The following is a 23,760-nucleotide window of genomic DNA, read 5'->3' as shown; positions in this document are numbered from 1 at the left end:
TGGTTAGCACTCAGACAGCCTTAATGGGCAGCCCACACAAAACCAACACAGACCCATTGTGAGCCTATGCAGGATCCCAACTGTAAGACTGATTTAACTCTGGCTCATCCATTTAGGTTTAACTTAATTAGCTTCTTAATTAAGTGACTTAGTGCTTTACTGAGCCAAATGTATATGTTCACTTGTCCTGGAAATTGGAATGCAATAGAAGTGATGTGCTGTTAAAGGGCATGTTTAATGTATTCTTCCTGAGAAAACATCTAATTGGGGTCTTGTAGCCTACCTCATATACTAAGATTTGTTTAAGTTTTCTGCTAGCATTATTAATTGGATTGAGGGATTGAACAGCAGAAATGTGAAAAAAGGCAATGCTCTATTTGGCCCTATCAGGAATATTTCTGGGCCGCCTAAAGACTGCACACACTGGACCAGTGCTACTGGGCCGAGTACCGCACCAATGTGGAAACCCCATTGGGGCCCAGTGTCGGCTAGTATTTGGGCCACTATTTTTGCCTGCATCAAGTCCTTATTGGCTGCTGGGCCTGCAAGGTTATGGATCTATAAATGGCACACCCAGTTGGTATTCTGAAGCCTGTTGTGCAGACAAATATTCATACATATCATCTTGTAATGAAACCAGATCATATTGTGACCTTGCCCCTTTCTTTCCTGCAGCCTCATAGGAGACCATGTCGGACAAAAGTGACCTAAAAGCTGAGCTGGAGCGCAAGAAGCAGCGCCTAGCCCAGATCAGGGAGGAGAAAAAACGAAAGGAGGAAGAGAGGAAGAAGAAAGAGGTAAGAAAAAAAGTGAGTAAATCCACACAACTGGCACTCATTATATTCCACTGTGAACTGTATTGCTTGTGTGTTCGGTTGGTTCTGTCTGGCCGTGACACAGATAAGGCTGTGATTGTGTTTGTGTGTTTCCACGCATGCATACATACATCTGTGTGTGTGCATAATGATGGGGCTGGGCTTTGATCAAAATGCATGTGTGTGCATGTATGTGTGTGTTTGAACCTATTAATGCACCCATGATGGATAACTTGACATTTGTCTGTGCATGCTGTGCAGTCAGAGAGCCAGCAGAAGACAGAGGCTGCCCCAGAGGATTCAGACCTGGACCGTAAGCGCAGGGAGACCGAGGCCCTGCTACAGAGCATCGGCATCTCACCGGAGCCTCCACTAGGTACACATTATACCCTTAAAAATAAAAGGTTCTTTGGCCCTATTAAATCAGAACTGTTTTTAGCACTATATCCTGTAGAACCTTTTGTAAATTCTTCGCATACCTACAGTAAAAATTACCAAAAAGTTATAGACATGGTACCAAGCAGAGGTTCCTTAATAATTACAGCCAAATAACCTCTGAGGAACTAGTTATTCAGCATATACACACCATACAGTGGACTAGGGATACACACAACAACCTACAGTTTGTGTAATCTGCGGAAAATGATCAGTCCAATCCAGCCTCGCTGATTCCTAACATGAATCGATTGGAGAACTAAAGCACATTGTTTGCTATGTTGCCAGGTCTGTACATAATGTATTGTTACATTTTCCACAACAGTAGTAATTGTTTAATTTGTGAGGCAGAAGTCTGCATGCTGTATCCAGTAGATTGCTGTTGGGACATGCCTGCTGTGGGGGTTATGTTTGCATGCAATAGTAAATGGCAAAAATCTGAATATGAATAGCTTTCATATGATTGTGACGTTGACCAACGGACACAACGTCATAATTTCTTAGTTGTGTGCATTTTTTTTTTCCATTTCCTTATTTTACTTTAATTGTATTTTCTCTGATTTTGTAAAAGTTTGATGTAGAAAAAAATAACTTCCATTTTATAGATTTCATCAAGTATTAAAAACATCCCATGATTTGTTAGGCACATTGTCCTTTGACAATGATGAACGTTTTTCATAATTACATTTGGTGTGTCATCTTTATAGCATATTTTCTCATCTTTTATTTGATTTTGTTCCATTGGTTTCCTTGTGTGTACAGTACCTTGTAATAGTGTCTTTGGACAAAAAGATTCATTCTAAACTAAACTAAATCAAACTAAACTAAATTGTATCAAACCACATGAATATAGAAATACATGCCACTTATTTTTAAGATATCCTCTTAAGATATCTTCCCTCTACATGTTCCAAATCTGATCGATTGACTTCAATTCCCAGGATCCCTGTCACCTCCAGCAGGCTTTTGGAAAAGCCTGTTCGTCAGCACTGTTCTCTAGTGGTCTGAAATTGTAACAACACCCCAACACCTCAGAATTAGGTCACTGCTATGCCTATTATTAGCTTTAATCATTTTTTGATATATCCCAGAATAAAGCCGCGTAGTGCAAAATAAACTTCTAATGCAAAACCAAAAACCAGTTTGACGTTCTGTCCCCCTTTTGTTTGTTTTGTTTTTTTAATTTAAACCTTTATGCTTTTTCCACTTGATTTGCTTTCCCATCATTTCATCCATCCTGTTCTTTTGGCTTTGCGGACACCCTTTTTCTTCTCATTGTCATTGCTTGGGTTGAGCAGTCCATCCGCTGCAGCCTTTAATGTTAGATACGTGTTATTTTCATTATTTAGTCCCGACCCCCATGTCCCCCTCCAAATCAGTGAGCACGCCCAGTGAGACGGGGAGCCAGGACTCAGCTGATGGGGGAGCAGCGGGCAGGTAGGCCAAAGTCTTGGATGTCACTTCCTACCAAGGTTGAATGTCAGAAGTCATTCCCAATGAGTCTTCCTCATTTTGTCTTATATAACTCTGAAAAAAAGAGGACTTTTGAAATTCAAATGCTGAAAATACCGCATTCATTCCTCACATTCTTCAGTAAAGCTAAAAGAGGCTCTAGACGCTCATGTGGAAGAGAGAGGATAAATGGAAATGGTGTACAGAAGTAGGTTTTGCTCAGTCGTATGCACCAGGGATGCTCTTTGAGAGGTTACCAATGCACTGCAGAAACTGGAGAGCACTTGAAGCCGTCTCATGGCCTCGCAACGTTGGTGAAGTTACTTTGGCCTGTAACTATTCCTTTGGCATTTTTTCATTTTTGACAAATATTCTGTCTCTTTCTCTTGTCACTGGAGCAACAGGTATAGGTAAGGATGAGTGTCAGTAAGTGTTGGTGGTGTTGTGGTGCCTTGTTAGGTTTTGAATGTGGTATCTGTCATTTGTCATGGCATCCTGTGTTTTGATGACCACAGTACAGCTTGTTGCTGCTCATCGCTAGAACAGAGAATTAAGTTTGACCTCAAGGTAAGTCAGAGCTATAGTCAGACTTGTTGAGTAGTTGTTGTTCATTTGAAAACATGGAGGGATGCAGATTGCTATTCCCAGATATTACGGTGCAAGTAGGTACCATATTGATAAACTTTCAGAAAGCATCCTTGGTGAGCCACTTAATAGAATAAGTTTGGAATCTGGAATAGGACTAACCCATACATTTGCAGTAAAGGCAAGTAGCTGACGTGAGCACGTGACATGATGTAACCTTTGTTCTGTCACTGTTTGGCAGGGTGCTCTGCATTCACAGTGCATTCACAGCTGGCTCATGTGTCATACCCGCTTCTGCCACTGCAGCATCTGTTTATTGAACACACCAGACCAGTACAACAGCGACTGCACCACACTGCTCTGGTGAATTAAACCTGAAGTTGAGAACAAAGTGGTCATCAACAACCAAGCGCTTTCCATTTGCTACCCAGTGGCAGCTCACTGTGGAGGTCGATGTGTGAGCGATGCCCACAGGGGTCATTAGTGATGTGTTGTTCTGGTACGGCCAGGGGTGGAATTGGGGCAGAAGGACATGTGGGAACTGAGCTAAGTTCCCACAATGCAGTTCTCTTACGTAAGATTTGGATTTTGTATTTCCTTGTAGCTTTTACCAATTGGATTTTACAAATTGGTGAGTTAGTCCCAATGCCTGGAATGAAAAATTTCCCCCCCAAATCCACCCTGGATTATGGCATGCCATTTTGAGCTTCTCCATCTGTGGCTGTGTGTATGTGTGTGTCCCTTCTTAGGTCAGGTTTCTCTAAAAACAAGTCACAAGCACAGAGCAACAGGTAAGCATTTTCACCTCAAACCCAGGAATGTGTCCCCCCCCCCCCCCCCCCCCCCCCCCTCCCCCCGCTTAGCTGAGTTTACCCTCATGTGAACACAAACAGAGAGACACCCACAGTGTTGTCGGTGGTGTTCCTGATGTGTTCCCATCGTGCTTTATAAGAGCGAAACAGCGCAGTGCCCTTCCGTCCGTCCCCTCCCTCCCTCCTTCCCTCCTTCCTTCCTTCCTCTCTCCTCGGGCGACTACCTGTCCGAAGCCCCCGCTGTCTCCCTTAACACCGGCTCGAAAGATTTCCGCTCGCATGGTTTGAGCCACGGAAGTCATTTCGGCCTTGACGGGGGTTGACAATCCGCTGCTTAAAGTGTCATCGCTGTTACCGTAAAACAGCCAGTCTGTCAGGGTAAAGAAATGCTTTGCCACTCTCGCCTGGCACTGTGTGGCACAAGCTGAAGGTCTAATGGGCATGTTCACTGGTCCTAAAAGGTATTATCAAAAAGCGTAGCGGGGTTGGAAGCGTTATCCTGTCACAGCTGTTAAGTTTCAGCACCGGCTCGCCTTAAAGCTCTCTGGAGTTGAGTTTGTTTATGAGTTCCCCCCGAAATGAGTGATCCCTCCCCCCCCCTCCCCAAGCTAGAGCGGCTCAAGTACTATGCAAATGTACTGAAGGAGCTCAGGGATTTCCTCATGGTTTGTCAAACTCATTCTTCATGCATGGCAAATATATTGTCATGTATGTTGAGCAGGCCACAGCTTTTGTTATATGGGTTTTATTTGGATTTTCATGTGCTGAATGTGATTATGTGATTATGTTATGCTATGGGTGTGAGATGTAAGTCATGTTGCTGGATACATTGTTCATTGTTTCAATGTATTATTTGGCACAAATTGGCATATGAAACATCAAAACATAGAAGTCACTATTTTTTTTTTCACATTTTTCTAACATCGCACAACTATAAATCATGCAAGTTATATCAAATAAAAGTAGGATTAATTTCTTACATTTTGCTAAAATTGGGTTGCGTAGATAATCTTGAACAATGGCCAGACAAACATTTTTGCATAACTTCCCATAATCATATATGATCTTATACATTTAAAAGTCATCAGGTCAAATACAATTTTTCCACTGACAGCAGTCAAACCATTTTGACATTCTTCTGCACAAGCGTTTTACATTTTCCTCCCATGACTTGTCAATATTTTCATGTTCCTGTAATAGATTCCTGGCAGGAGATCAAGAAATCTATTACAAGAGATGAATAGTCTTTCAATAAATACAGTACATTAAAGTATAATGAAATATAATGTCTCCCTCATGTATAGCCCTCCTATGCTACAGTATATCCACTTGTCTAAACATTTTTCCACTGACAGCGCCAGTCTGTGCATGTAATTCAATGGGACTTCCTGTGTGAAGCCATTCTCTAGATAAGTGGTGTGTGGGTGTGTGAGCGCGCATACATGTGTTCATGTGTGTGTGCCTATATTATATGTGTGCCAATGCATAATTTGTGTATATGTTCTAATGTGTCGGTATGTAACCATGCATGTCCTGTCCTCCCTCCCTTGCCCCCCCCCTGCTGGTGCTGTCAGGACGCTGCAGTGGGACACTGACCCCTCTGTGCTGCAGCTGCAGGCCGACTCTGAGCTCGGGTACATCCTCCTCCTCTCCTCTTCCTCTTCTCTCTTCCAATATCTGACACCACAGAACACCTGATTAATGGCAAAAAGAGCATACGAGACAAAAAATAAAGTTTGCACTTGCCTCTAAATAAAGAAATTCATCGCCAGCTGATTTGATCTTATTGAGTAATCCATGAATAGATGAACGCAGGTTACAGTTACTTTTAGCTGATGTACCAAGCAGTAATCCTCTCAAAATTGCAAAGGGTATCGTTATGCATTCTTTAAAAAAAAGAAAAACATGAAAGAATCAAAACTATTTTATTTTTAAACCTATATTTATTCAGGGAAATTCGACTGAGCGTGCTTGCTCTTTTCTAGCAAAACCTTGCTACACATTCATACAAGTCATTCCATTCACATTCACAGCTGGGAGCTTCCCAGTACAACCACAGTCTTCTACTGTTGGCCACTGAGCAGCTCCACTGGAGCAGTTGGTGGGTAAAGTGCCTTGCTCAAGGGCAGCTCAACTGTAGTTGTGGAGGCAGGGCGAGAGTGTTACTCATTCACTTTGCCCAACCACAGTTTCCCAACCTTTTGGCTGCAAACCAACTTCTCTAATCTCTAGGCAAAAAAACCCCCAGAAGAATCCATGATGTTGCACCCTTCAAAATATTGAGCGAGTTACAGACACTCAACTCTGCATGTTATTTCATCGACTTCATCGTTTGACCAGTGGTACAGACTGTAATATACTGGACCATATACAGGAGAGTTTGTGATTATGCAGAGAATAGCCAGGCTCATGCTAACATCCTGTCTCTGTTGCCCAGGCGTAGGATGCACCGGCTGGGAGCCTCCAAGATCACACAGGTAGACTTCCTCCCCAGAGAGGTGGTCTCCTACTGCAAGGAGACGCAGACGCCGCTCACCGCCCACCTGTCTGAAGGTGAGTGTGTGTGCTTGTGTGTGTGCATGCATGTTCGTGTGTGTGTGTGCATGAGTGAGACTCTTTAAAATCATTTTATACTGTATCATGCATAGTCTCCGTTTAATTCCCTGCAATTCAGATGCTACTTAGGATCCACAGGGCACCAAAGGTCATAAGAGGCAACAAATGATTTCACATTGCACTGATTTTCATTGTTGTGTGGTTGAATGCGATATCCCTTGGTTACCCAATCCACAGCCTGTAAACCTGGAGTGATTTAAAGCCTTTGGGGGGGGAGAGTGAGAGAGAGAGAGAGAGAGAGAGAGACACTGTGTCTGCCTGTCAGTAACTGTGTCTTCAATCACAGAACATCATAGTTTTGACTCCTGGACATAAGTGGAAACAGATTGACGGATGAAAGATACTCAAGATGTTTCCTGACTGACATTGGAGCGTTACTATGTGTGTGTGATGTGTCATGCATACAGAATCTGTACATTTGTGTGTGTGTGTGTGTGGTGGTGGGGGAGTGGCGAGAGATGTTAGTTTCTCACACTGACATTATGGTTTGTTATATTTCGATTCATTAATAGTCTGGTCGTCGCACACAAATCCTGTTATTATTATGAGTGTTAAACCTATTCAAGTTAAACCCGCTGCATATTTATTTTTAAGCTAAAAAAATTGCCTAGAGTAAGAACAACTGGGGCATGTCGTTTTTAAATGAGTTATATTTAAAACACATTTCAGTTTCAGTTACTATGTTGGAAATTTATGACCTTATTAAATATATATATATGGGGCAAAAAAAAGTCTAGTTTCTTTACATCCTCCAAATTTGGTGTGGGAAAAAATGTTATAACAAGGTGAAGCACGGAGAGGGAAAAAAATTGTGTGAGTGCATGTGCGTGTGCGTGTGGGTGGGTGCACGTATGTTTTTAGGGGTGTGAGGTTATGTGTGCGTGCATGCGCAAGTGTATACGTGCATATTTGTGTGTGTACGTGTGCGCAAGTGGGCGTGCTCATGTGTGCCGAGCTGCAGTGACTAAACACATCCATATGGTCAGAATTGAGGTTAGTCCTGCGCTGGATTTGGCATAACATTGGTGGTAGCTGATTCAAGGCATAGGTTTCAGTTTACTGTCAGCCTTGTTCCACTGGAGGAGAGAGGCGGTGGATATATGGATGGGTGACAGTTACTGGAAATGTAGCGTTGTTCCACTAAACGGAACCGCATGCCGTCGACGCTGATAGTGATATATGGATCGAATATTTATTTACCCCTCCGTTTGCTCTTATCTTAAGTCCAGACATTCAGAAGTTTCATCTTCTCATTCAGACATGCACAGATACACACATTACTCCACCTACACCCTCTTCTCTCTTCCTCTTCACACACACACACACACACACACACACACACACACACACACACACACACTCCCTATCATCTTCTCTATCCCAGTCCTCTTATGCTAGCCCAGACAGCTGGCAGCCATGTGACTGTGAAGGGGGTTGTACTTCCTGCTTCCTGTCATTATAATAGATGGCCTGGTGTGGATTCCGCTTACTTCCCCCCCACCCACCCCTCCCCCTCCCCCTCCCTCTCCATACACACACACACACACACACAGGTCCTGATCAGAATCCAAATGTCCCGCCTCACCCCCGCATCCTTCTTCCTCGACAGGCCCAGGAATAGATCATTTATTCAGCAAGTGCACAGAGACCAACACATGCATACACTAGCAGGGCATGTATATGTGTGGAGAGGGACATACACATGTATGTAAAGACACACACACACATACACTTACACACACATGCAGACACACACTTTGATTGGTCATTGCCCCTAGCGATCCGTTTAGGTTTGTTTGTTTTCAACTTCTTGACTGGTATTCAGGAGGTGTGTGTGTGTGTGTGTGTGTGAACATCTGTGAGCCAGAGCAGAGCTGTGGTGGTCTATGGGGAGGTGACCCTGGCCTTAGGAGACCCTTTCCTTTGCAGACTACTTCTCCATAAAGCTTGTGTGTGTGTGTGTGTGTGTAGAGGCTGATGATAGCACCTGCTGGGGCTTCTGGCTGTGTGTTTGTTCAGGCCAGTCCACGAGTTCCTCTCGTTGATTGGTGAACCTAAACACACGCACACACACACACACACACATGCACACAACACACATATATGGTGCACAAATAGTTAAAAAAGTTACTGTAGGTTTGGACACCTGGGGACCCTCAGACCTAAGTATAACAAACAGCTTCTTTGAGCTTAAAAAGCAGGCACATGTTCAGTGTGTGTGTGTGTGTGTGTGTGTGTGTGTGTGTGTGTGCGCGCTACATATGTACATCTGCGTAGGCCTACAGTGTCTATGTTGCTCTGAGCTATGAGAGCCAGTGAGCTGACCCTGTAATTCCTGGTGGTTTTCATGCCGCTGCACAGGCAGATGCAGACAGCGGGGCTGCTGGGAAGTGTTTGGTCCATAGGCTCTAGTGTACTCTAATCTGTCTTCCCTTCCTTCCATCCTTCCATCCCTTCCATCCCTTCCTCGCTTCCTTCCTTCCCTCTCTGCCTCCAGGCCTTCTGACCCAGGCCAGAGTGTTCTGTGTAATTTACCTCTGGTGCTCTCTCTGTGTCATGTTAAAATGGACATTTCCTTAAGTAGAAAGAGAATAATTGAGAGAGAGAGAGAGAGAGAGAGAGAGAGAGAGAGAGAGAGAGAGAGAGAGAGAGAGAGAGAGAGAGAGAGAGAGAGAGAGAGAGAGAGAGAGAGAGAGAGAGAGAGAGAGAGAGAGAGAGAGAGAGAGAGAGAGAAAGCCAGCTGGGGTGTGGAGGGATGAACAGAGAAGAGATTCTGTCGTTTTAATGATGGTGGTGTGTCCCAGGGGCGTGCAAAGCTCTATGGAGGGACCTCTAGTTGTTTGGATGTGTGTGTGTGTGTGTGTGTGTGTGTTTGGAAACCTGTGTGTGCATGTTTGTGTATGTTGTCACATATGTGTAGGTGTACATGTGTATGTGTTTAATACTGTTGGTTTGCTGCTGCTTCCCTTAGGATACTTGGAACACAGATATTGAATGTTCTATATGTTCTATATGTTCTATAACTAACTACTGCAGCAAATGTTTTAAAGGTCACATGCAGTCGATCAGTTGTGTATCAGTGGTTTTCATTACAGAAAAATGAATCTGATTGCAGAGCTTTTAGGCTCTAACTAGATTAATTAATGTCATTTCTATCAAGCATCATTAAGGGCCGATTTCACTACATGGCGTCCTTAATGTGGAAGGAAGTTTCACATTAAACTGGCGATATTGACATTGGGTGCAGCGGTGTGTGTGAAAGGAAGCACAACTGTAGTCTCATCGTAATCACTTTAAATCACTGATGGATGACTCAGGGATTCTCTCATGGTTTGTTGTCCTCGTGAACTCCTGACCTCCCCCAGTTCTCACACTGGCCCCTTTGCCCCGGGAGCGGGCGGCTGTATGTGTGTGTGTGTGAGGCGTGAACACGCTCTATAGGCATGTGTGTTTGAGCCTGAATGCAGCTTTATCGAATTGGATTGATTCGATTTGATCTGACTTTTGTGTCTTTCTCTCTGTGTGCATGTGTGTTCATCTTTTACATAAGAGTTTGTGTTTTAAAACTCCCATGAAGTGTGTGTGTGTGACTCTCATTTAAACCAGTTAATGATATGACTTTTCATTTCCGTAACCAATTTTCCGCCTTATAATCGTCATGTGTAGCCGTCTATGTAGGTTCCTTTTCCCATTGACTGCTCGGAGATCTGTCTGTCCTAAGTGTCCATTGTGTCAGTCAATCAGATTAGTCCCAGTCACGGTTGGCTCCAACTATTTACTGCTGTCCTAATGGGTATGAATGGACAGGCTTGTGTAGTTAGGGACGAACGCTTTGTCTAATGACATAGCAGGGGAATAGAGTAAGGTCTAATGCAGCGTGTGATAGTAACATATCCTACTGAGGTCAAACATAGTGTGTGTATGTATGGGTATGTAGGACGCATGCCTGTGTATGGTTTTGGTGACACAGGTGACAGGTTGGTACCAGGGTGGCTTGATGGTTCAAGCCCAACGACAGCTATTGTCTTTGCTATATGGTGATCTTGTGGTCTAAAATTACCAAAACATCATTATATTTTCACACTGTTGAACAGAGGCAGTGCTGGAGTTTCACCAGTCTCGTTCGGGCCGTGAACCCTCCGCGCACGTCTACAACGTAACCGCAGGAGTTGAAATGTTCCACTTCCATTCTCCGGGAGCCCGACAGTGAAAAGATACAAGTTGGTCGAGCCAAGTCCCAACCACGTTGCACACATGCACAAGCAATGGTTATGCCTGGAAGGAAGGGGTGAGATTCCACATAGCTTCGGTAAAACGTAGGCATTTTTCTCTTTCTCTTTCTCTCTCTCTCTCTCTCTCTCTCTCTCTCTCTCTCTCTCCCCCCCCCCCCCCCTCTCCCCTGTTCCCGTCTCTTGACCAGCCAAACCCACATGGCCATGAACGGAGGGAAGGGCAGAACTCTGACAACCGCACTCTTTTACTTTACTGATCCCAATCAGAAGATAACTATCAGCTTCGGTTATTAAAAATGAACTCTGTGTGTGTGTGTGTGTGTGTGTGTGTGATGTTGGCGAGAGAGGGAAAGGGTGAGGGGATCGCAGGCATTTGTGCGTGTGTTTGTGCACGTATACATGTGTGTAGGTTGGCATGGGTGTAGCATGAGCCTGGCCCAGTCCACAGTAAATTGGTTTCGCTCAGTGGAGCCTTAAAAGACCCATAATAGGCCACGGCGGAGAGGTGGCCAAAGAAATGGAGAGAAAGAGAGCGGAAGGGGGAGAGAAAGAGCGAACGTCAGAGGTGAAAAGATGACTGTGGTCACTAGAGATTGAAGACAAACAGAGGGATGGAAGAGAAGCGAAAGAGGAAGAGCAAGAGAGAAAGGAATGGAGGAGAAGCAGCGGAGGCCACTGAGGCCTTTGCAGCAGTTATGATATTACAGCAGTAATTGTAAGCAGTGAACCACAAGCAGGCCTCCAGAAATACAATTTTGTATGTGTGCGTGTGTGTGTGTGTGTGTGTGTGTGTCTATGTGTTTGTTTATGCTTGGGTTGCCATTCTGGAAAACCCCCTTCTCAGGGTTAAAAGTTCACAGGGTCAAGAGTTTGTGTGTGTTAATGTTTGTGCATCTATGTATTTTCTGTAAGCAAAAGTGTGTGCGCAAGAGTGTCTCTCTCTCTCTCTCCCTCTCTCTCTCTCTCTCTCTCTCTCTCTCTCTGTCTCTCTCTCTAGTATTTTCTGGCCCATTAGTTTTCAGGGTCTGTACAGGCCAGGGTGAGTATATAGTAGTTCAGTAATTCACTCCTTAAGTATATTTACTGCAATGAGAGGCTTTCTTTTGACGTGTGGTGGACTGGTAATGGCCCCTAATTGCAAGAAAAAAACCATTTCCAAGAACCAATCTGAAAAGACACGCTCACAACACACACAAGCATACACACTCATAAATGTAAACACACATGCGCACGCTAACATACAAATGAATAAACAAGCATACACACTCAGAATTGTACACGCAAGCATACATGTGCACACTCGCAAAGTGACCACACTCACATGCACATACGTCATTTGAGCGCTGCATAATCCCATAATGGAGCCGTTAAGAAACCAAACTGCAAATTTGTGAAATGATCCTGACCATTGGCAGCACATTGGATCAATTAGAATGTTTACTTTTGCACTTTTTTACTAACTCCTAAATATATCAAATATGGCTCAAGAGGTCCTGAACTGGTAGGTATTTCAGAGATCATACCCAAAATGCCCTTTAGGATTTAATCCAATAGGACTGGATTTCAAATTGGCACCAACACCCCATTGGAATCCATGTCTGAATCTCATTACGACTTTAAAAATTAGACCTCCTGCAGATCCTAAAGGATTTTTAGCATGTTCTGTGGTATTTTTGGGTTCCTACGTACTATCACTAAATTGGCTTTTAAGTCGGTAGATCAGTGGCCACACACACGCTCAAAAAATGCAATTATAAAATGTGATCGAGAGAATAATGCGAGTCAGGACCCATAAACACCATACTCTGATTATGTTATATGTCGATGGTGACGATTTTGTCAGGGGTGCATAACTCAAAAAGACAATACTAACCACATGTCACATGTAAACCAGGTAATTAGGGGAAGTGTCACTTTATAGAATCATCACACTATTATCTTATTGGCAGTATTTATATTATTATGCGCATAAAGTCGCCAGTGTTGATTTAAACATTTATAAGACATTTGTAATGACTATTAAATGGAAGAATGGATTGCTTTGTCCACTTTCTCTTACAATGGAGAGTATTGGGAGTATTGGGAGAGGAGTATTACTGTGTTGGACAGCACACCATGCACTCACAGCTTGTGAGTTCAAGGTCTTCTCTCAGCCTGTGTTTAAATGTCCTCGCCCCTCTATCCCATGTCTTTCTTGGCACTTCCTACAATCCAGTGAAGCTATTGTGCATTCAGATAAAAGGAGTGAATACAGCATAGTCCATAAGCCAGTGTCAACCTTATGGGCCTGGAAACAGTAATTTGGTTCTGTGTGTGTGTGTGTGTGCGTGTGTGTGTGTTTTGCATGAGGAGATACTTGTGCATACGTGCATGCATGCATATGTGTTTCTGTATGCATGGATGTGTGTGTGCATGTATGTGTATGCACCCACATATGGAAGTGCTTGTCTCAGACATCGTTGTTGTTCCAGCCAGGCTGCTATAACAGGCTGAGCAGACCAGAAGGTGTGTGTGTGTGTGTGTGTGTGTGTGTGTTTTCTCAAGGCAAAGTTCAGCTACAGAACCACAATGGGCGTCCGCAGAGGGCCGTGCACAAAATGTATCATGTTCAGTTGTTTTACTTTAATTTTGTTCTACTTTTCTTTTTTCTTTCTTGCATTTTTTTTCATAGCAGAATAGTGTGTTTATGTTTTGTGGATTTTGGACTCCTGGATGACTAATTGTCATTGAGATAGCAGCTTTTAGGGATACTATTTAAACTAAGTGCACATGTGCCGTACGTGCACACACACACATGCACACACACTAAGATCAGGTTTGCTTCTCTCTATTTTGATCTCCCCCCGTCTTTTCCCTGCAGTCAGACATAATCGGCCAATATTTCTCCTTTTCTCTCTCCATAAGACAAGTCTGAGTTTGGCTTTCATCGTCATTGCCCTCAAAAGGGCACAGCCTCAACTCCTGTTTCACTCCCCAAATTGATGCAGGGTCCCAAGCGGTCTTTGCCAAAATGGCCACAGCAAGTCAAAACCCAGAGAAAGTCCTGATATCAGAGAAAAATAATGTCTTTCACAGTGCGTACGCTATTTCAAGTGAGTCACAGATGATTGCAATTTTCCCCCATGACCACCGTATAATAAGATACATGAAACCCCCCCTCCCTCCCTCCCTCCCTCTCTCTTTCTTTCTCTCTCTCTGGCAAAAATGGCCATCATCCAAAATAATATTTGCCATCTGATGAGTGCTTGAGAGGAGTAGGAATACGGTTTCATGTGTTTCTTTTTTCTCTCTTCAATAGTTTTCTATTCCCTTCTGCTCTTGTATTTTGTTGAACTTGACTTTTTGACATGTGCCCCTCACCCTCCCTCTCTTGTTGCATTTTTATACGTGTGTAAAACAACAGTGGGTCTTGAGCGTTTGCCTGGGTGGTCTCCCTTGTACTCCGAGATCCCTTCTGAAACTCCCCAGGGGGGTTTCGTTGGAGCGGGTAGCGGTTCACTGCCATAGCTCACTTGTGTTTTCTAGCCTGCAGTTTGTAGGGGGGGGTTGCTTGTTTTCAAATACTTCAGTTAGTTGCTTATTTTTTTTAACCCCTTATATGTCAAGTTTGTATCTTTTGACTGTTATTTTTAAGCTTGCAGTTTTAAAAAAAATGACAAGAAGAAGATGTATTTAGCCTTTGTTTAACACAGGCAGTCTAATTTTAACACAAAACTTCCACAACCTGTTGAGGAAAAATAAATCTTCACTTCTAACAAGGTTTAAACTACTTTGTTTTGAATTGTTCTTCAGCCAACCATGGCACTTGAATTGAACAGACTTTTAAATCAACTCCAGTTGCAATCAATTCAAAACCTATTTCGAGATCATTATCACGGTTTATAGCTTGACAGTTGATTGAAATGAAATGTGATAACCGTGTTGCTTTTCTGTTTGGCTGGAGTGTGCTGTGTCATTCTGCAGCCGTCCAGCAGGGAGCACTCTTGGCACATAAAATTCAGCGCTCCTTCCGAGCTCTCACCAACCGAAAGTGTCAGATTTTTATTAGGAACAAGTATCAAATTAAAGTTGAATTATGGTAATTTGAACTAACAATTTTACAATTAATCTCAAACATGTGTTTGCGTTACAAGACGACATCTTGAGTCCTAATTTGATTGACTTAATTCCGCTGGCTTGAAGGGCAGCGCTTTCTGTGCTTCAGAAAGGTATTGAGCTCATTCTCCTAAATATGAGCGTTAGATTTGGTGTTTGTTTGTTTTTTTATTTCAGTCTTCGTGCCATGAATATTGTTGTCTATTTTTAGTGCGACCCAGTCTTTGAATCCCAGAAGGATTCAACCCCAAGCATCCAAAATGCAGCAGGCCTATAAAAGCTGTTTGTATGTCAGTCCTACCCATCTGTCTGTCCGTCCCTCATTAAAACAAAATGAAACACCATCATCAAGTGGCGTCATCCAAGTGGCAAACACAGACCACCAACCACCATCTGAGCCACACACACACACACACACACACACACACACACTGTACATGCCCACACCCCTTCTTCTGAGTGACACAAATCCCTGCTCAGATGACGTGTTGAAAAGTGAGTCGATGCCACAGCAGTGATTTCTTTAAGACTCTCTCTCTCTCGCTCTCTCTCTCTCCCTCTGTCTCTTCCCCTCTGTCTCTCTGTGTCTCTCTCTCTGTCGGTCTGTCGGTCTCTCTCTCTCTGTCTCCCTCTCTCTCTCACTGACTGGGTTTTTGACAGTTTGGAAAGTTTGAAGTCATGAGTTTTAATCAGGGCCCTGCGGCCGGGCGCGGAGCATGGCGTGGCGTGGCATGATGGCTCAGTTTAAAGATGTGGGTCTGGGTCGGTGCCAAGCTTGGCTGGCACTGCTAGAAAGAGAGGGGGGAGAGAGAGACACAGAGACAGAGAGAGAGAGGGAGAAACAGAGAGAGAGAGAGAGAGAGAGAGAGGTCTACTAGGACTGTGCCCACAGCACAGAGCAGAACCGGCCGCAGACCCCCAAAGGCCTGAATGGGCTGCATTAATGACAGTTGATTATGTGTGGGCATGCATGTGTGCATACGGTGTACGCTCAGATGTACGCAGACTTGCGCACGCGCACACACACTCACACACACACATACACAATGTTTGATCAGTGTGGGGAAGTGTGGTGGAGAGACAAATTAATCTAAATCATCCTGTGGGTATTAGCCTTGCCAGTTTTACATCAGATGCTGCTGCTAATGTGTGTGTGTGTGTGTATGTGTGGGTAATACTTTTTCCCCCACTGTGGCAATCATGACTTGATGAACCATGATGGATTTTAAGCTTTATACTTTACTAAAAACAAATAGAAAGGCAAAAACCCAGAACAAAATTAACAAACTTACACAGGAGAAAAGGGACTTATGGAGGATTATCAGTGCCGGATTTTAAACAATATCTTAATGCAATTACACTTTGTTCTGGTTTATTCCAGATGTTGATACTCTCTGGGTCACTATAGAAAAAAATAGCACTTTATAAGCAATTACTAAACATTTGACAGACTTTGTAAGAGGCTCAAGTGATGTGGTGCTCTTTGTATACCACTTCCTTGCAAGAAGCTGCGGCTGTGTGGATCTGAATCACATTCAGCTCATGCCATGCTGTTGCACTTCTCTCTACATCTGTCCTGTCTGTCTTCACTGTGCCATGTCTCTTCACTGTCTAGAAGTCAGTGAAACACTTGGAAAAGAGGAAAAGATCTCTGTGACTTTACTGTACAACTGTTCTCTCATCCATCGGTTTGCTGTCCCACCCGACTAGCACTTGTTATGTGAGAGAATTCCCTAAAAAGTTGGCAGTGCTTATCTGTGTTCAAAGAGAAGGAACATACTGTAGTTTTATGTGAGTCCTGCTGAATAGTGCCAGATCTTTCTCAATCTCACGTTTCCCAGAAAGAGTTGACTGAGATACTTATAATGGGTAAAAGGCTAAAAGCATGACTGGTCTGACTGTCAAAATTATAACAATGTAGAGCCGCATTTATTTTAAACTATGGGTCAACTCCCAAAATGGGCCATGGGCTTGTTCCTGGTGGCTGCATACATGAAAACATAATGTTTATGCTTTAATGAGCCTGGGTCCCAGGGCAAGAGTCTACATTTATTCAGTTTTACTCACAGGTTGAAAAGGTTTAACCCCTGAGGTTTGAGAAGAGCTGAAGTACTGTAGTTCCAGTGTGTGTGTGTGTGTGTTTACAGTTGCATTATTTAGCATAGAGATGTTACTGTTTTGTAGATAATCTTTAAAGCATGAGCCTATGAAAACGTATTGTGTTCAGAATTTTTCAGGGTTGATGAAATGATATCCAGTTGTGGCAAAATAAATTTCCTTCATGCCTCTCATATAACATTTTATTTATCGTAGGATTGCGTCATTTTATATCCAACCTGTATCATTATTTCAGTCCTATAAAATCTGTGTGGTTTTATAAATCTTTTCTGCTGCTTGGATAACAAAGATTATGTTACTGTAGGTGGGACAAATAAAAGTGAGAGAATTCCCCTAAGACGCCTCAGGTCATTTGTAATATCTGCTGAGATGAAGTGGATGTGGGTAAGTGGGTGCGTGTGTGTGTGTGTGTGTGTGTTGTGTCTTTCTCTAACAGCAAGCATTGGTCTCAGTGAAGTCAATGCACATATGTGTATGTGTGTGTGTGTGTGTGTGTGTGTGTCGTGCCAGGGCCACATTAGAGGAGTCTTTCAAGTCGTGTTGGCCTCCTCCTACTCCTCTGCATAAGGCCTGTGTTGTGGTCTGCACATTGCTCAACAGCCAACCTCCCAGAACCCCTGCGAACTCTGTGTGTGTGTGTGTGTGTGAGTGTGTGTATCTGATTTTATAGGGTTATTCCCAGCGCGTGGGATCCCCAAAGTCCTATTGGAATTCTCTCGGAAGTACTTTTGTGTCCCCCCCCTCTCCTTCTTCCTCCGCCTCCACTCTCTGGTATCTACACCTCTCCCTCTTTGTGTTTGATACAATAGAGATCTATAGGAATTACGAGTACTATCAACTTTGTTTGTGTGCGTGTGACTCAGTCCTGTAATCACCTCCGCTCTGCCAGGATCGGCCTCAAGCTCGGCAGCTCTGCCTCCATAATATACTGGGTGACAAACTTGGACCTGGTCTCATCCTCCCCTCAGTAGTGTCATCCTCCTCTGCACACACACACACACACACACACACAGCCAGCTCTTTGATAACCGTGCCAATCGCTCCAAGCGTGCGCTAACACATTTCAGCACACTACCACTTACCGTGGATTGGGTTCAGAATAAAAGGTTAGCTAGCTCTTTGATCCTTACTAAACAGAACACATGCTAACACATTAATGCCATGACACCCCACGCCATTGTACTGAACTGTATGTGCTAACCGAAGGGGAGCAAAACACGGTGTACATCTGCAGGCATTGTCGGTATCTTTTAAGCTGCTCTCTCCACATGCGAGCCAGCAGCTACCTACTGTGAAATAATACAAGCTAATGAAATTCTCAGCGGTGCGTCTAGCTTCATCAGCACCGCGTGTCTTCTTTATCCCGCTAAAAGCTAGGCCAGTTTCTCTCAGCTGAGGTAATTCACTCACCTGTTGGTCTGTAATGGCTCAAATGACTCCTACTGGCTAACTCAGGCCTCATGCACTGCGAACGCAACATTAAGCCGTTAATTAGCCCGGATACAGCAGCTAGTAGCATTCCCGCTACTGGCTAATCTCTGGTTCTCTGTCTGAGAAGAGGGGGCTGAGAGAGAGTAATCTGTCTTTGGAGGAACTCTGTGTAGGTGTGTGCAAGGATGGAAACACATACATGTACCAAAGGAAAATTACTGGTGTAAAAATGTACTAAAGTAAGTGAAAGTTTTTTCACATTTTTAACATAATGCTTATGGAAAGCCTATAGTATTTGTACTTTGTAACGGATGTGATTTAAAATGTAGTGAAGTGCAATACGTCAGTCAAAACATACTTAAGCAAAAGTAAAATTACAGATTTCTCAAATACTAAAAAAAAGGGCAAGTACACAAAAAGCTACTCTATTACAGTAATGAGAGTAATTGTAATTTGTTACTTCCACCCTTAGGGGTGTTTATGTGTGTGTGTGTGTGCTCGTGTGTGTGCGGTGTGCATGCGTAATTCTGTACATTTCCCAATACCTTCACACTTTCTTGTGTGTGTATGTGTGTGCATATGCATTTACACAAACCTTTACACATTTGTGTGCGTGTGTGTGTGTATGCGTATGCGTCTGTGTGTGTGCGTGCGTGTGTGTGTGTGTGTGTGTGTGTGTACTTATATTTGTATCTCCGCACTATGAATGTGTGTGTCTACATACCCGCTGGGCTGTGCTGAATTGACTGGGCCCGGCCAGCGTGAGTAAGCAGCCAGGGGAAGATTGAGGCAGCCAGATGCGGCGGGCCCCGGGCTAGCGAGGATATCATTACCCCGGGGGTGTAGCCAGCCAAAACAGGAGCCCCCAAGCGGAGTTTCATCAAGGTGGACCCCCGCCAGCGGCGAGGGGGTGGATACCGGTTAACCTGTTGTCCCGCGGCGAGGCGCGGTATTAAGCGGCAGGTGGAAAGAGAAAGCATCCCGTGACTGGAATGAGGTGGAAACAAGAAAGTGTGGAGATACTTACAGGGTAGCAGGCACACACACACACACACACACACACACACTGACAGGTAGACACGCACACATACTTACAAGGAGAGGGAGATTGTCTCTTTTTATTTACCATCCCCGCTTTTGTTGCACATCTCAAGATTCTTGATTATGCAGGAACCCCTGCAGCGCCTTTGTGTGTGTACATGCGTGTGTGCTTGTTTGTTTGCATGTACATTTTACATAAAGTTTTATATTACCTTCTCTAGCCCGTGAATCCTATTTTCCAGCGTCATTTACCACAATATAGCTATCCCTTTACTTGGAGTGCATGCAGAAAAGTATCTCTGAAAAATTTCCATTCAAAGGAAATAGCCGGGATATTTTTGGTGCCGGACTGTGACAGAACAACATGATACATGGCCACTGGCAACAACATCAGCAGTATCTTCATACGGGATTTGGACCGTCTCCCCTCAGTGAGGTAACCCATAGGCCATGAATCACGCTGCCTTGCTCCGGAGTCCTGTGGTCCGGGGGTTGACGGTCTGACCGCTCCTCAATGTGGTCTCTCTCCTCTCCTCACGCTCCTCCCATCCCCATCACCACACATTCCAACCACCGGACCGGTCACGTAAGGTCAAGAGAATAGAACGGAATAGAATAAAATAGAGTAGAACAGGGTAGAGAGTTTTGTGTAAGCGTCTTCCCATTGTTATTATGTCTAGATGCGGTAGGTTTGCAGGATGGAGGAGGTTTGCTGGTCCGCATCCCGAGGCGCTGGAGTTTGTGGACGAGTCACCACCGTTTGCGGAGGGGACGGAATGACAGATACATGGGAAAGAGAGAGAGAGAGAGAGAAACACAGCTATAAAAGTTGAGGCAGGGAGAGAGAGAAACGGGGAGCGACAAAGGGATTGAGAGAAGGGTATTCCTGTGCCTCTCTGTGTGTAGCTAGTCTGTTTTGGCAGCTCGGAGACGGAGCTAGTCTGGCAGTCTGCCTGTCTGCTCCTCTCTGGTCTCCCCTCCATACTGTTGGGTCACTGGTGTTTGGATCACTACAGCTGGCTGTTAACCGCCGACTTGGACACGGCCTCGCCGCCATGTGTTTGATTTACATAGTTTGTTCATTTATTATATACACACGCAGTATGAAAATTAAAATCCATACATCAGAGATTCTGCTTAAAGTGAAAAAGGAAAGAAAATACAAGGAAGAGGTTGAGAGAAGGGAGGCTGAAATAATAACAATCAAAAAACAGGCCTGGAAATTAGTGCCACAACTAGAATTTCTCTTCATATTGAGTAGCAGTTAGTTCATGAAGAGCTTAGGAGAGTCCAAGTGATAAATGGACAGTTCATCCGGTGCCAAGAGCGGTCCTTGAGCCAGTGGTTTTAACAATGCCCCAGGGCATACTCCGACTGAGTTAAACACACCCTGACGTGTGTGTGTGTGTGTGTGTGTGTGTGTGTTCGTCTGTGTCAGTGTGTGTGAGACATGACATGTCTGAGGGTGTGATGTAGTCACTTCCTCCCGCTAAACTGAGCGACTGTTGTCAGCTTGACCCTGCGCCAGTTAACCCCTCGCCACCCCTGGCACTGCGGGGTAGGGCCCCGTATGTGTGTGTGTGTGTGAAAGAGAGAGAGAGATTATGTGTGTGTTGGCAGACCACAGGTGTCTGGTCGCGGTGTCATGGTGTTAAGAGGTCTTCAGAGAGGCCCCCTTCTCTCAGCATCTGTGTCGGAGGGAGGGAGCGGGAGCAAGGGGGAGAGGTTGGTGAGGGTTACCAACACAGCCTGAGGGGAGAGAGAGAGAGAGAGAGAGAGAGAGAGGGGCAGCAAGTAGCTGACAAGCAGGTGCCTATGTTGACAGTAACCCTTCTTACTTGAACACCCCCCCTCCCACACACACACACACACACACACGCAAAATCCTTGCTCTCTGGGGGAGAGTCGAGGGTAATTGCAGAGTCTGATTGGACGGAATGTAGAGGGAATCCCCCTTTATACACACACACACACACACGGATTGGATCTCTTTGCTTGGGGTCAAAGGTGAGGGAAAGAGCGGAGTGTGCACACAACTCGGAGACACTTCCTGCTGTGTGTGTGTGTGTCAGGGAGCATGTGCGTATTAATTTCCTGCACGATGAGCAATATGGCTCCACACATGCGGACCATGTGAGTACTTCGGCTTCAGCATCGACACGGAAATGGGCGTGGGCTTGTTTCCTCTCAAGCCATATGTATGTATGTTTGTATGGTACAGTGGGCTGAAGCTGTATACAGTAGTCATGGAAATGCTGCAATGTTTTCTGCTGCACGTTTTGTGTGTTTGTCTGTAATCACGCAGCCGTGTGCGTCTGTGTTTGTGAGTGAAACCCATTTGCGGCTGAATGTCAGTTAGACAGGTGTACCGTTGCATGTCTGGGAGTGATTATTTTGGTAAGGGCGGAGGGGGTGAGAGGGTTGCGACACAGGGGGAGGTAGAGGAAAATTGGAACAGCTGTTGATTAACATGGCTGCTCTCTCTCTCTCTCTCTCTCTCTCTCTCTCCCTCTCTCTCAGTAGAGGAGGAAGAGGAAGATGAGGAGCTGACGGAGGTGAAGCCAGGCCCAGAGTCGGAGCAGCAGGACGACGACGACAACAAGGAAGCCAAGGAAGGTACGGAGGATGGATGGAGAGATGGATGGATGATGGAAAGTGAAGCACTCGTTTGACAAGTTGCAGTGAGGAGTATTTAGTATCCTCACTTCTCTACAATGCAGAATTCAAGTGCAACATTTTCTCCTTGGTGTACAAGCAGTACACAAATGTAACAGTCAACTACTATCATTTTAGGGATACATCCTCAAGCCTTTATCAGGGTTACGGCAGCCTGCCTGTCAAAATAATGGATATAAATTACAAGCGTGTGGCTATACTTCAGGTCTTGTACTACCCCATTAATCCAGGTGTACTTTTTCCCCAACCTTTCTCAATGATATATCCTCACCTATAAACTAAGATGCACTTTAGCCCGCTATTGCCACTCACACACACAACTTCCCATTCTTCCTCCTTCGCTCCTCTCCTTTCCTCATCTTCTCACATGTTGCTAGTCAGACTGTCACGAAACACGGTCACTTGCGTGTGACCCCGCCCACCCCACCCTCGCCAGTCAGTGGCTGTATCAGATGGAGGGGTGGGGGTGGGTTAGGGCGGGGGTTAGGGCGGGTCCAGCTTATCAGCTCCGTGGCATTCAGGGGTCAGCACTGATTAAAAACCTGTCACTTGACCCCCCCTCCATCAACCACACTTCAAAGTGGAGAGGAATGGAGATGGGTGTGTGTGTGTGTGTGTGTGTGTGTGTGTAGGGGGTCATGTAGTAAATAATGGAGAAAGGGCGGTTTTGTAAAGGCGAGGGGCCCTGGGCGGGTTAAAACACAACACATGATAGACAGACAGATGGAGATAGACATATTCATATACAGTCGCACACACACATAAACACTGATTCAAAGGAACAGATAGACTCAAACACACACCGATGCATGCGCGCGCACACACACACACACACACACACAGTCATCCGTCTCCTCTTCATCCTGGCCTATTAGAAGGTCTGGCCTTTGATCTTTGCCACTTGATTCACTGGGCCTTTTCTGACAACTCATAAGAAATACAAAGGGCTGTGGAGGGGGGATCAAAGTCAAGGGCTGGGGTAAAGGTCCAAATATGTGTGTGCTGTGTGTGAGATCGCATGTGTGCTTGGGGACAGTGACTTCAAAAACCGGACGCCGTGCTGTGCTGCCATTACGTTCAAAGGGAGGCGGGCCGCTCAGAAGGCTTTGTTTGTCTCGTGTTTATGAAGTTCCTTACTGTAGGGTTTTATTAGAAAAGATGCATTAGGAGCTGTTTGTAGTTTATTATGTCCTGGATTTGACTCTGGCTTTGATAGAGGTGAAGTCAGCAGTGATCTGACATCGCAAACACATGATGTACCGCTGTGGCTTTTAGGACTAGCAAAGGTAGTAGCGTGAGTCTGTTTGTGCTTAGGAATGGAGGATTTTTCAGTATGATAATATAGAAATAACTATAATATAGAAATCTCGATAGCATTAGAGTTAAACAGACATCTCCTATCAATGTATTCCTCAGTTTTGGGATTTCAAACTGTAACTGTAGAAAACAAAG

General features: G+C 44.6%; 1 protein-coding gene across 4 annotated transcripts in view; it reads left to right on the top strand.

Moving 5' to 3' along the window:
* The first annotated feature begins 689 nt into the window (after positions 1-689).
* Positions 690-23,760, top strand: part of dync1i1a (dynein cytoplasmic 1 intermediate chain 1a) — a 51,134-nt gene continuing 28,063 nt past the window's right edge. Inside the window, exons 1-6 of one of the 4 annotated variants that reach the window (XM_078290305.1) lie at positions 690-797; positions 1,077-1,191; positions 2,600-2,687; positions 5,674-5,733; positions 6,537-6,652; positions 22,156-22,248. In XM_078290305.1, coding sequence (XP_078146431.1) covers positions 690-797; positions 1,077-1,191; positions 2,600-2,687; positions 5,674-5,733; positions 6,537-6,652; positions 22,156-22,248 — 580 coding nt within the window. Of the gene's footprint in view, positions 798-1,076; positions 1,192-2,548; positions 2,688-5,673; positions 5,734-6,536; positions 6,653-22,155; positions 22,249-23,760 lie in introns of all 4 variants that reach the window. The other 3 variants (XM_078290302.1, XM_078290306.1, XM_078290304.1) reach the window with 3 other exon arrangements.

The sequence above is a fragment of the Centroberyx gerrardi genome, chromosome 19 (assembly GCF_048128805.1).
Source record: "Centroberyx gerrardi isolate f3 chromosome 19, fCenGer3.hap1.cur.20231027, whole genome shotgun sequence".
NCBI classification, from domain to species: domain Eukaryota; kingdom Metazoa; phylum Chordata; class Actinopteri; order Beryciformes; family Berycidae; genus Centroberyx; species Centroberyx gerrardi.
This window is presented reverse-complemented; position numbering and strand designations above follow the sequence as displayed.